Below are 13,434 nucleotides of genomic sequence, written 5' to 3'. Positions count from 1 at the left end.
GACAGGTACGATCTCACCCCATGGGTCTCAATCCTAGCCCTCTTATTTAGAAGCTAGGTGGCCTTAGGCAATACGCTCAACCACTCTGTGCCTCGATCTCCCCTTCTGTAGAGTGGGGATAATAAGCTTTTATGAGGATTACAAAACAGTGCCTAGCTGACCATCATTATCACTTCTGGGTTGCCACGGACTATGTTATGGTAGCATCCAGGTCAGTAGGAAGGGGAAGAAGGTGGCAGGGAGAGGGTTGAGGGAATAAGCACCCCGAACTCCTGGCATCTAAGCCCCTATGCCTCTAGAACAATGGCAGCATGGAAGTGTATTCCTGCCATGGTCTCCATTGCTTCATGCATGTGCATAGCAGGCTTGGAACGGGGAGGCGGAGGGGGTGGGGGGGGGGACAACAAGAAATGCACCTGAAGGGGAGGTGGCTGTGACGGACAGGAAAGCTGGTTGGGCCCCTGGATTTCAATGCCAGCCCTTCTACCCACAGCCTCCAGGGCCTCACTGTTCTATTTCCAGTTCTGTGGCTATTTTAAGGACTTGCCTCCCTCAGGGCCTTTGCACATGCTGTTCTCCCATGTCCAGGGTGCTCCTTCCCATTCCTTTTTCTCTTAGTTAAACCTTCATCCCTCAGGCCCTGGTTCAAGTCTTTCTCGGAAGGTCTCAATGATCCTCAGCCTGGGTGAGATGTTGTTACACCAAGGCTTCTCAGAGTCACTGGCACTGCCTTTTTGCAGCACCGATTGCCAAGGCAATTTGTTAATGACTCGAGTGATTATTTAAGCGTATGCTCCCCCGCTAGACTGTGAGCTACAGCATGGCAACTACTGTGTCTTTCTTACTCCTGTCTATATCCCCGGCAGCTGGCGCCGTGCCCAGCATAGTGCAGACGCTCGACAAGAATGTGTTAAAGGAAGGTAGGAGGCAGGGAGATAGGGAAGGAGAGAGGAAACTAAGGAGGAAGAGAGGCAATGAAATGTGGAGGGAAGGAATTAGAGAATTGGGTTTGGACCCTCTTTTGGATCCTCCCTGGCTGTGTGACTTGAGGCCAGTTACTTAGGCTATCTGAGCTTCCGTTTCCACAGCCGTCACGGAGCTCCTAGTAGGATCTGGAGCACAGGGTTATAGTGACGATAAATGAGATAACACACGCATCGCGCTTAGCCCTGTGCCCACCACGTAGAAAACCGTCAATTAACGTTAGCTGGGTCTGAGGGAGCTGAGTTTTCAAGGGTCCTGTGCGATGTAGGAAGAGGCTGGGGCAAAGGCCAGGTCTCCCTACCCACCCCCGAAGCTATCCACCTCTTCCGGCGGGCAGGGTTCTGGCCTCCCGTGCCCTGGGCGCACCCCAGTTGTGGGAGCAAGACACGCACCAGAGCCGGGCTGGACGGGGAGGCGGGGAGCCCGCGCGTTCCGGCCGGTGGCAGGAGGGTTGCTCCCAAAGTAAAGGTGACCACCCCGCGAGGCTGGAACGGATCCCAGCCCCGGGCTGGCCCATCTGCTCTTAATGGCCCAGCAGTTCCGCTGCAAAGTGGCCCCCTCCCCTGGAGTGGGCGGCCCCTGACAAGAAGAGGCCTTTCCCTTCTGGAAGGAGTGGCCTGGGGGAGACTGTAGAGACGGCAAATTCCTTTAAAAGGCTCCGTAGAAGGTGGAAGGGACCTGGAAGCGGGTGCGGGTAACAGTCTGCTTCTCCGAGTCTGCTCTGTGCCCAACGGGGGCAGGAGCGCCCAGACTCCAGAGCCGGTTGCAGAGAAAGTGCCAGATGGGCTCCCCGCCCGTGTGAGTGAATGCAGACTGAGCCCCGAGGCCAAGACCAGTGGCAGCGGGGGAGTTTGGGAGCACCAGCCTCTGCCCCCGTGGGACACTGGCGACCTCAGACTCTCTCTGGACCTCCCTTTCCTCATTTATCAGGTGGAGAAGCCTCCTGCCCAGCTCTCCCTGCTGCGTTGATGTCAGGACCTAGGGGATGCGTTGTGTACAGCTGGGGAGCCACCTGCCTGTCCCTGTGGGCCCCCTCTGCCGGGCGGTGCTTGGCTGGGGCCCATGAGGCCTGGGCTGACCCCCCACCCCTCAAGGGAAGGCAGGAAATCTGGGGGTCTTACCATCTCTCCTTTGGGTCCGGGGTGGCCCTGGAAGGAGAAGAGTGTGAGTGCCAGGTACACGGCACCCCAGAAGCCCCCGTCCTGCCCCGCGTGGCTGCTCCCTCCATCACCCACTGCTCATTTTGCACGTCCTTCCTCCTCACCTGTGTTCTTGCTCCCTTGAGCTAGCACCCTGTCCTGGACCCACTGGCTCAGACATGGCCATTTGCCTGCCGCCTTTGCTGGGTCTTTACTTAGCAGAGGCCAGCCCCTCAAGAGCCCTGCCCCAGGCACATAGCCGGGGAAGCTTTGGGGGACGCCAGTTCTGGGAGAGGAGACAGATGGCCACTAGACCCTTCGCTGTACTCAGCTCTGGCCTGCAGTGGGGGACTGACCAGGTGGGCGGCCAGGCCCTCATGTGGAGGATGCCAGCCGTTCGGGGGCGAGGGAGCGCGTGGGGGCACTGGCTGCCTTCCCTTGTCATCTCTGAGGGCATCAAAGGTGCTGAGCTCTCCCCCAGCTCACTCTTTCCCAGGAGTGGGAAGGGGTCTCTTTCCCCCCCAACAAACATTTGGGTCTCGGGCCCACGTTGAAAGGATTGAAATGGACAGAGAGAGGAGCCGTGGACGGGGGTAAGGAAACTTGGGTGTGTGGGGGGCTCAACCGGGATGGGAGACCCGAGGAGAAGGGGAGGGGCCTTGGGGAGCAGGTGCCCAGGCTCCATTTAGAGTCAGTGCCTTGAGCTCTCCGCCCCTCTTCTCTCCCTGCCACCTCCTTGCCTCACTCCCTACCGCAGCCCCTTCCAAGGGCACCCCAGAATCACCAAATTCTAGGAGTGGCTCTTGCTCTGGATCTGAGAGCTCAGCTCGGTGGCTGTGCATGGGCTTCTGCCCAGGGGAGGCCCGCTGGGGCCAGGGGCACTTCATTCTAATGGCCCCTCCCCACCTCCCATTGGCAACAGTTTCCCACCCCAGGAACTTTCATTCTATCTGGAGCTCCTCCCATGGAGTTAGGGTCTTGCAGAAGGACTAAGGACCCCGAGAGGGTGCACTCACCGGTTTTCCATCTAGCCCGATGGGACCCTGAAAGAGGAAAGAGGCCAAATGTGAGGATAGCATCACAAGTCTTCTGCCAAAGAGGCAGCTCGGGGCAGTGGTTAAGGGCACAGGTTCTGGACTCCAAGTTAGAGCTCAAGAGTAGGCTCGACGACTTACTGGTTTGGTGACCATGGGTAAGCTGAAGCCTCAGTTTCTTATCCTAAAATGGGGATGAGACTAATAGAGTCTTCCACGAGGGGTCTTTGTGAGGAGTGAATGAAATGCCCCCTGTCCAGTGCATGAAGGACAACCTGATGGGTGACAGTCGCCATTGCGATCACAGACCTCCTCTTTGCTCCGAGTGGAAAGTGAAATGTATGTTCCTAGAACGCCTGGGGCTGGCCAGCACCAGGGCCTGGGGAAAAGGAGAGCCAGCTCCCTCTTAGAGCCTATGGTAGACCCCTCGGGCAGGGGTCACAGGACATCCCGATGGCCACCACACAGCCTCCTGCAGGCGGATCTGCTCTCCACGCCAGGTCGGAGGTTGCTTCCCTGAGGCGCATCGTCTGTTCCACATTCCAGTGTCCTGCTGGGGCTCACCTGGCCTGTGACTTCACTTGCCTGTCCCTGTCCCGCTGTGTCTTCCTCTCTTCCTCTCCCTGCGATTTTCCCTGCACTCGGGGCCAAGTGCTAAGCTGCTCTCCTCGGCTGCTCTCCGTGAGAGGCTGCAGGAGAGGGTCCTTACTGACCAGGGTTGGAAGGTCAAGAGCAGCTTGAGGGCTGGCCCCACATGAAGTTGAACCCAGCCAGGCCCAAGGGTCACCGGGGACACAGCCAATCTCAGCCCTCCCTACTTACCGGAAATCCAGGAAAACCTCGAGCGCCCGGCTGACCCTGGAAAGAGCAGGAGAGGAGAGAAGATGGGAGCTAAACCAAGTCCCCTGGTTCACTTTCGCTCCCAGGGGGCCTGTGGTTTCCCTCCCACTGCTCTGGGGTCATCTGTGGGAGATGGACAAAGATGGAAATGAACACCAGAGAAGCCTCCTTCAGGGACGGGGGAAGGGGAGCAGCAGGGAAAAGGAGATGCCAGCACCCCTCGGGGGTTCCTGGGGTGGGGCTTCACTGCCTCCATGCTCTGGAACCCCGACATGGGAACAGGTGGCTGGAGAGCAAGGATGGTGGGGACCAGCCTGCAGCACCCCAAACTCCTGCTCTGCGATCTCCTGCGTCCTTTTTATTGACACAGTCATCACCCGTGGCCCCTTATGTGAGGTTGGTTTGGGTATCAGCAGATATCAGAACCTAACCTTAGGAATGTGTATTTCCTGACCCACATGGGTCAGCTTGCCGGCTTTTTTTATCCACCCTGGCCAGCAGGGCTCCCTGGTTGGGTAACCTCTGGGTCTCCCAATCTTTGTGCCCATTCACGCCCACTTTCCTGGAGGTGTAGGTGTTTGGGCTGGAGACTAGAACCGGCTGGTCACAGCCCGGTGGCTTGTGGCCAAGGCTCAGGACAGCGTGAGGCAACGTGGACCCAGGGGCTGAGGAGGGCTAAGCAGGAGGTCAAGGCTGGCGGTCTTTTCTCCTCACGTATCGTTCACAGCCGACCTCAGTCTCACCACTGGCCCCACTTTCCCTACTCTTTGCTCAGGCACACGCTCACCTGCTTTCCCTGGACACACCGCACCTTTCACACGGTTAGCCCTCAGCCTGGCATCCCCCTTTGACTGAGATGGCTACAACGTCCTCTCAAGCTCGGGCTTTTGAGCCTGGCAGACTGAGTTCTAGTCCTGCCTCCACCCGCGGCGGCTGTGTGACTAACCTCCTTGGACTTCTCTTTCCTCATTTGGGGGTGGAGATTGCAGGATAACCTCACAGGGTCATTGAACTACATTCGATGACACTGGGAAAGCCGGGTGAAATGGTAGCTGTTTGTTGCACTGAATGGAACCTAGGAGCACCAGAATGAAGCAAGGTTGCTTTGACCCGGTACGCCTTCGGGTCAATGGAGGATGGTCCCTGCCGAGGGGTGGTTTCAAAATCAGACCCCATTCGGAGGCAGATTTCTCTGCATCCATCTGCTGTGAACCTAGAATATCTCCAGGCTGCTTGGAGAATTAATCTATGCATAAATTTATAATCCATAATTATAATATGATCCCAATCCCAGTGAACTGGGTTGTTGCTGGAGGCTGCTTCCTCGAAGCCACGGACAGGAGTGCCCGGAGGCCTCTGCACAGGGGACACAGCTGAGTGGGATGGGGACCCTGCCATCAGGGTGGGAGCACCAGTCAAGTCGGGAGGGAGCCGCAGCATACGACAGGGTGGGACGGGCTTGTGGCAGGCAGCCAAAGGGCCGGAGCGAGGAGATGCCACTCATATATCAGAGGGACCTGGGCTTCTCTCCTCTCAAGGATAAGTGATGCTAAGAATAGGCCTGAGGAGAAAACCTGGAAACTGTGTGGTGTGGCCTCTGGAACCTCCCAGCGTAAACTTTCAACTACTCTGAATGCTGAGAGGCCTGAGGACAAAGGTCAGGAGGACAGGATTCCAAGAAACATCTTCAAGTCCCACTGGGGATAATGTTTACATGGTAGGGATAATCACATGGTTTGCTAATTGCAGAGCCGGTCCCAGGAGCAGGATGCCTCCCCCCGCCGCAGAGCCAAATCTGGGGCTCACCAAGGCTTTTTCAAGGATCTCGGGAAGAATGTTGTCACTGACCAAGTGGAAACTGGGACTCTACTTCCTGGAGATGCTGGGCTGGCTAAGGCGCTCAGGGAGGCCTGGAACTGGATTTTAATCTACGTCTCTTCAGTTTCAGGCTGGAGTTGGACGTCTCTTCCAGTGTTTAATGGCCGGTCATTTACTTGTGAACTGCCTGTTTGTATTCCTTACCAGCAAGCTCCCCTAGCTGGTTTGTTTCCCATTGACCTGAGTACAGCTCTTTGTCAAGGACAGTAACTCTCTGAGAGTCATGTGTGCTACAGATATTCCTTCCAACTTGGCATTTGTCTTTTTTACGCTGTGTTTCCTGCCAGATGGAAGTTTTACGTGTGTGTTGACAAACTTATCAATCTTTTCCTATGGCTTCTGGGGTTTCGTGTCATGTGTCCAAGGGCTTTCCTCAGTGCGGTTGTAATAAATGTTTGCTCACGCTTTGTCCTTGTATTTTATGGTTTCATGTTTTATATCTAAGTATTTTATCCATTTGGTATTTATTCTGATCTAACAAGTGAGGTGGACATATGCAGCTCTTTCTTTTTTTCTTTTTTTTGGCTTTACCTTTTGGTGAATGGCTTGTCAGCTGTCCCCGCCTCATCTCCTGGACCATCTATTTTTCTCTTCCCGTTGTGAAATGAAACCTTTGCCACGGACTAAATTCCCAGATGCGTTTAGCTTTATTTCTGGCCTCCCCATTCTGTTCTATTTAACTGCTCTGTTTTTACAATACATTTGATATGTAGTAAAACAGCCAGTCCCTTCCACCCGTCTTCTGCACTCAAGTTTTTCAGTATTTTCCTGACATCCTTATGAAAGCTTATTTTTTGTTGTTGTTGTTGTTGAAAGCTTATTTTTTTATGAATGTTATTCTGTTGGACTCCCAACCCCATCAAAAGTTCACTGGGATTGGGATCATATTATAATTATGGATTATAAATTTATCCATAGATTAATTATGGATTAATACTATGTCCTTCCATATAAGAACAAGGGAAATAAGTTTTATTTGCATTGTTCTCCAACATCTCTTCCCTTAATTCAGGGCCGGGGTAGAGAAGGAGCCAGGAGGATCCCGCTTTTTGGAAGTGGACCCCTGCTACCTGCAATTCATGCGGGGTAGACATACATAGACAGACAGAGGTTCTCTCTCCCTTCCCTTCTGTCTGACCCCTGAAAATGGATCAGTCCTGTATCTGCCCAGAGCCAGTCTCCTCCTCCAAGCATGTGCTGACTATCTTTCAAACCAGATCCTGCGTGGTCAATGTTTAATCTCTGGCTGAGATGACAGAGAGTGGGAGAGGAGAGTCCTGCTTGGCTCAGTATTTACCAATTTCTGTGGTGTAAATATACCTCCCACCACAGCTGATTTTAAGCTACCAACATGATGCCACTGAACAGAGGGATCGGAGGGGGGTACATGACCTGCTCTTGTGAGCCAGTCGATGAGGCAGGCAAACATCTCCCCTTGGACGTTACAAGAACATCTCAAATTCATCCTGTTCCAATTAGACTCCTCTTCCCCGGCACAATGTGCTCCCCTCTCTGAAGAAAGGCACCATCATCCACTTGGTGACTCGGGCGGGGGGGGGGGAGGGTCAGGGGAGCTTTTCAAACCGCAAATCTGATCAAGTTCATCCTCCGCTGAACGCAAACCAAGGGCTCTCCACTGCCCTCAGGACAAAGTCCTGACTCCCGAACACCCTATCCAGGTCCTTCACAACTGGGATCCCGTTCCCCTTGCTAGCCTGACCCCTGCTTTGCTATGCAAAGAACTTTCCTGCTATCCCTCACCCGGTGGTTTATAAGAACCTCTCTTGCCTCAGCGGCTCCTCCCCAGCCTCATTACCTGGGAACCTCTCCTCAACCTTGATCACAGCTTGGTCATCCCCGCTTCTCGGTCTGCCCCCACCCCAAGGCAGGTGCCCCCCGCTGTCTGTATTATAATCACCATGGGGTTGCTGGTCTCTCTGCCAAGGGGCTAACAGGCTGTGGTCAGACTGTCATTGTCTACCCAGCACCTAGCCCCCAGTCAGTGCCTAACAACTATTAATGGAATGAATAAACAAAGAAACATAACAGGTGTATCGACCCAGCATGGCGGGTCTCCTTGCGCCCGAGGGCTGGGCGTTCAAACGGCTCCTCCTGGACCCTGAAGGAAAGCTGGGGGGTTCGGGGAGGAGAGAGCTCCCCTTGAGATGGGGTGTGTTTCCTAGCCTGGCAGATGACCTGACCAGGGTCTGCCGGGCCAGCCAATGTCCCGGCCTCCCCCTCAGTTTAATGGGGCGGCCACTCCAGCATCTTGCCTCACTGGAATGTGAACCATCCCTTTCCCAAGTGTCTGGATGGTTCCCCCTTTGCTCGGACTATTTAGGAAGAGATCAAAAGAAGAGGCAGGTGGTCCCTGAGAGTGGCAAGGCTGGTTCTTGTTAGGAGCATTTATTCTGAGTCCTTTCTGGCTGTGCGGAAAGCCACATGTGCCCCATAATCCTTGGCCACAGAGAGTTTGCCCGCCTAACCTCCACCCCTGAATGACAAACATCCCCTTTGTCTTCCCCTGTCCCCTGCTCTCACCAGACCTGGGTGGCTTCCGGGTGGCGCTGAGGTGGTTTCCCCGGTCTCTAGTGAGGACCCATCAGGGGAGACCACCGTCATCTGGGTGATGGTCACCCCCACAGACCAAAGTAGAAGGAGGCCGGGCTTGGTCAAGCCTCCAGGTACCATAAAACCTCTCCCACCACCAGCGCTGCACCCACAGGGAGAACTTTTTCTTCTCCTTAAGGAAAATCTCCCTTTTAAACATTTTAAAATTTCCCTGGCCCAGGCCACGCTCTAGCACCGACCAGCCGAGGGACCTCAGGTGGGTTATGAAACCCTCAGTTTCCTTCTCTGTGAAACGGGCGGACGGGCCTGCCTCCCGGCTTTGTTGGGGAGGACTGGTAGAGGCCTGGGTAGAGGGGGGCTTTCAGCATAGGAGCTAGGATAGGACAGGTGCCCAGGACAGGTGCCCAGGAGACAGAAGTCATCACTGCTACCTGAATAGAGGGTCCTTTTCACCACTGGAGTCAAATGCAGTGCAGGGGGTGTGGTTCCTGACGAGGCCTAGGCACGGCTGGGCCAGAAGCCAGGGGAGCTGGGGCAGACTACCACCCCCGGGGCCTGTTCTCCAAAGTAGGGCCTCGTCAACGACTTCTAGAGAGCTCGTTGGCATGGTATCACCAGAGAGGTGTTGGAGGGCCGGCATGACAGACACGACGGAATCTGTGGTCAGACTACGAGGCAGGCAGAGATTTCTCTGTGAGCTTCTCATCTTCTAGTGGCCCCCTGGCTGAGCACCACCTTCGCCAGGAGCAAGTGGGCTCAGGGCATCCCTGCGGGGGCTCCTCTGAGACACACAGAAGCTCGTAGCCCAACGGTGCCGCGGCCATGTGAGCCCAGAAGCCCGGATGTCGGTGACCCCGCGACCTGGGGGTCTGCTATGGCAGCGGGGGTGCAGAGTGTGGACTCGAAGCCGCACGGCCCGGCCTGAGTGACCGAGCGTTCCTAGCGAACGGTCCTGGACAAGTCACACTGCCTCTCCGTGCCAGCCTGGCTTTTCTCACCTTTGAGATGGAGGTGTTAATAGCCCCTACCTGTGAGGTTCTCGTGAGGATTCGACGAGTCACTGTGCAGAAAGGTCTTAGAATACCGCCTGCCACAAGTTAAGGGCCAAGTGTGAGCCCTTAACACCATCGCTGTGGTCTGAGCCAGAAAAAGTCTTGCCTGTGAGGCCATGTCTGTGCAGCCCAAGACCCCTCCGACTCTGTCTCCAGCGTAGACCCCCGAGTACCTGACCCCTGATCGCCAGCTCCGTCCTCTGGGCTCCCTCTGACTTGCTCCCGCTTCCAAGCGGCCCTGAATGGCCCCCCCCTCAGCTCCCAGCTCTCAACACAGCCCTCCCCTTGGACATAACTTAGCAATGTGTTCTCTGACCCTTCTCCCTAGACTGTGGGTAGGAGAGACTCCTAGTTGCCACTGGCTCCCTCCGGCGAGGGCAGGGGCAGAGGCAGGCTGGACCCCACCCATCCATGGGGCTAGCCTCGGACTCCCCGAGGCTAGCCCTCTGCTCCCCTCGGCTTTTCACTGCACAGGGCGGGGCAGGAAAAGTGCATGGCAGGGCGTGGGGAAGGTGGCCTGGTCTATGGTGAAAACCCTGGGTGCCAAGGGTCTTGGGTTCTAATCCTGCCCCAGCCTCTGGGCTTCCCTAATCCTGGTCCCTCTCTGGGCCTCAGTTTCCCCTTCTGAGGAGGCTGTGTTAGACCTTCGCTGAGGTCCATTCTACCCTGACATTTGGTGATTTGCTGAGGCTCTGTGGTTTGGGCCCTCCTTCCCGCAGTCCCAATATCTTCCCACATCATCACCCATGTCCACTTTTGGTCCCTGAGGAAGCGTCTGAGGGGAAGCCTCTGATTTTTCCAAGCCCCTGCGAAGGGGCAGAGGCTACCAAGAAGTAGGACCCGGCAGTTTGCCCAGCAGGGAGCCTTTGAGGACGAGTGGTAAGTTGAGCCTCTGCCAAGACCGGGAGCGGGTGCTTGGGGCAGTGAATCCGGATGCTGGGGATCTGCTCCAGAAGCTGCCAGAAACAATGTCTGTCCCCTGGAAAGCTGGAGCGCCCCATCTGAGGAGGAGCGAGTACTTTCTCCCCCTTGCCTGTAAACAGCAGGGCCGCCTCACAGCTGCTGGTTTCCTGGCCAAAGGGTGGCCCTTGTGAACCCTCCTGAGGGGCTGTAATTTAGGGATATTTAGTCAGGCCTGGCTGGGTTGATCGTATTATGGGCGGTGGCCGCCAGGCCCGGAGGCACAGCCAGGATTTGCTCTCCCTCCAGAGCCCTTGTTATTAACTCGCCCGTCCCCCCACCCTGAAGAAGAGTAAAAACCACTTACAGGGGGGCCGCGGGGACCGATGATGGACATGCCGGCATCTCCTGGGGCCCCTGTGGGAGAGAGAGAGAGAGAGGAGAGGGAGAGGGACAGGGGCAGAGGCAGGAGGGGGGGAGAGGTGGGCAACGGAGGAGGGAAAGAAAGGAGCTGGCAGGTGGGGAAGGGGAGCAGGGTGGGTGGGGGTGCCCAGGCAGGGGCCAGGAGGACAGAGGGTGTGGAGGGAGGCGGGGGATCAGAAGAGAGGAGACACAGGGTGCGTGGAGCATCCAGGAGGGAGTGAGAAGCAGGAGGAATAAAGAGGGAAGACAGGTTAGCGGTAGCGTACGGGACCAGGGACAGAGAGCGGTGGGACCCCAGGCAGAAGAGAGAAGAAGGGATTCAGTGCAGGGATGAGCCACAGGTGACATGGGGATGGGGAGGGCACACGGCTCAGCCACACCGCTCAGGCCCCAGAGGTCTCCCGCGTGCCCTGCTTGGCGCCCTCCAATCTGCCCAGCCCCACCCGAGTCTCAGAGCCCCCGTGGCCTTTTAAGCCCAGTGCAGCCCCCAAACGCCCACGTGGCACACACATCCCGCAACTGGTGAACCCGGCGGCCCCGTGGACGGGGCAGCTGAGGACAGAGGTGGGGACGAGACACACACTTGCTGTGTGGGTCCCGTGGCCCTGAGCCTGCGGGTGGGAGCTGCCTCGGGCCTCCTAGTCCTGCTGTGAGAGTCACACAGAAGGGATGATGGCCGCTGCTGGACGGGGAGCGCAGGTGCCGTCTGAGGGTGACCGGGCTACCGGATGTCTACACCTGTGTGTGTGCGCACGTGTGTGTGGTGGGGGCAGGGACGGGAGACAGAAAGGTGAAGGTGCGTGGGACACAGATGGGGGTGAGAGGTGACGCCCTGCTGGGAGGAGGGCGGCTGCTGCTTCCCACCAGGAACCGCCCCTTCCGGTGGAAGAGATGCCCAGGGCCCCCCTTCTGGGTCTTTGCTCTGCCAGAAAGGCAGAGGACGGCACAGCACAATAGTTAGGAAGCCCAGCGTTGGAGTCAGACACGCCGGCACTCCTCTCCAGCCCTGTCACTTTCTGCTGTGTGACCTTGGGCAAGCCCTAGCCCTTCTCTGGGCCTCAGTTTCCTTCTCTGTAAAGCGAACTGGTTGGATGTGCTGCTCTCAGAATCCACCAGGGCTAATGCTCCAGGACCGTCTCTTGGGCTCCTGGCTTCCGAGGGGGCTCTACTCTACAACCCCGGGGGGTCTCCCTCTGGGGCAGCACAAAGCATTTCTACGTGTGAGGGCACTAGGAGTGGGCTGGGGAGGGACTAGAACGAGCTGTGCCAAACAGCGATCGATCGGTGCTCCCCTCCCTCTGGGAAGGGTGAGTACGAGGCCACAGGCAGCCTCGGTGGCTAGGGAGACCGGCTCAGCCCGGAAGCTGAGGCCTAAGCCGGGAGTCAGTGGCCTGGAAGCTGGGCCGGGAGAGTCTGTGAAAGCAGAGTGCTGCGGCCTGCATGCTGGGGGACGGGAAGGGCTGAGATGGGGGCCTCGGAAAGCACCCCCGAAAGTCCAAGGGGAAGAGACTGGGGCGGAAGGATGGAGGGGAAAGCGAGGACTCACCTTCTCGCCTGGTTGGCCCTTTACTCCCTGGGGCAGCCACATGCAACACAGGGTGTAGGGAAGAGAGAGGCGGGGAGAGAAAAAAGAAAGGATAAGAGAGAGGCACACACACAAGAATCTGTGTTAACGGCACAACGACCGAACAAAAGAAATCACTGTGAAATAAGAAACAAAACAAAACACAGATGCTGACACGTGACAGGTTCCGCGTCCAACAGGCACAGCACCTGGACGGCTACTGCCTCACCCCCGGGCCCGGCCCCAGCCAGACGTTCTGGATAACCAAGAGAAGCAGTGGCCGGGGCCTTAAAATTAAGGCCCTCTCAGAGTGTGTGTGTGTGTGTGTGTGTGTGTGTGTGAGAGAGAGAGAGAGAGAGAAAGAAAGAAAGAGAGAGAGAGAGAGAGAGAGAGAGAAACCCACCTAGGTCAGAAAATCTGCCTGAGAAGCCATGTCCCCAGGGCCTGGGTCACTTGAGGTGGGGGAGGGGGGGCGGATAGGCAGGAGGCAGACGGCTGTGAGCCGGAGTTTAGTTGGTTTGAAGGTCCAACCGACTACCAAGCACAAAGTTTTGCCAAGCTTAGACACACTGAGAGTCCTCAGGGCCGGCCAGGTAAGACGGTGGGAGGAGGAGGACGGACAGTAGGACATAAACATCAGGGTGGATGGGGGATGGGTCCGGGAGGCAGAGGAAACTGGGGAATCACCACGGGTCCCTGTAACCACAGTGACTGGCAGGTAGGCAGCTCCAATCCACGGAAGCCAGTGACGCCAGCTCTGTGGAACCCTGGGAGCAGCTCAAGCATTTCACACCCACTGGCCGCACCCCCTCCCCCCCCCCCCCCCCCCCGTGTCCTTATCAGGTGGCTCAGGTTAGGATGCCTGCTGGGCAGCCAAATGGGTCCACTGTCACATTTAAGTTAGCCCAAGTGGCACAAAAGCCCCCAACTGGCTTGGAAAATAGCCTTGTGTAGAAAGAAATGGGGAGACCTCCTGGGGCCCGCCCTTCTGCCCCCACCACGGAGGATCAGAACTAGGCTCGGATGGACACTTCCTGGGGGCACATGTC

At 56.9% G+C, this 13,434-nt stretch overlaps 1 protein-coding gene across 1 annotated transcript in view; it reads right to left on the bottom strand.

Moving 5' to 3' along the window:
• The window catches only part of COL13A1 (collagen type XIII alpha 1 chain), a 147,076-nt gene that overhangs the window by 62,190 nt on the left and 71,452 nt on the right, over positions 1–13,434 (bottom strand). Inside the window, 5 exon segments of the mRNA XM_042960600.1 lie at positions 2,106–2,132; positions 3,140–3,166; positions 3,980–4,015; positions 10,766–10,815; positions 12,364–12,394. Coding sequence (XP_042816534.1) covers positions 2,106–2,132; positions 3,140–3,166; positions 3,980–4,015; positions 10,766–10,815; positions 12,364–12,394 — 171 coding nt within the window.

The sequence above is a fragment of the Panthera tigris genome, chromosome D2 (assembly GCF_018350195.1).
Source record: "Panthera tigris isolate Pti1 chromosome D2, P.tigris_Pti1_mat1.1, whole genome shotgun sequence".
Lineage (NCBI taxonomy): Eukaryota > Metazoa > Chordata > Mammalia > Carnivora > Felidae > Panthera > Panthera tigris.
Note: the sequence above shows the minus strand (reverse complement) of the source record. Positions and strands in the feature narration are given on the sequence as shown.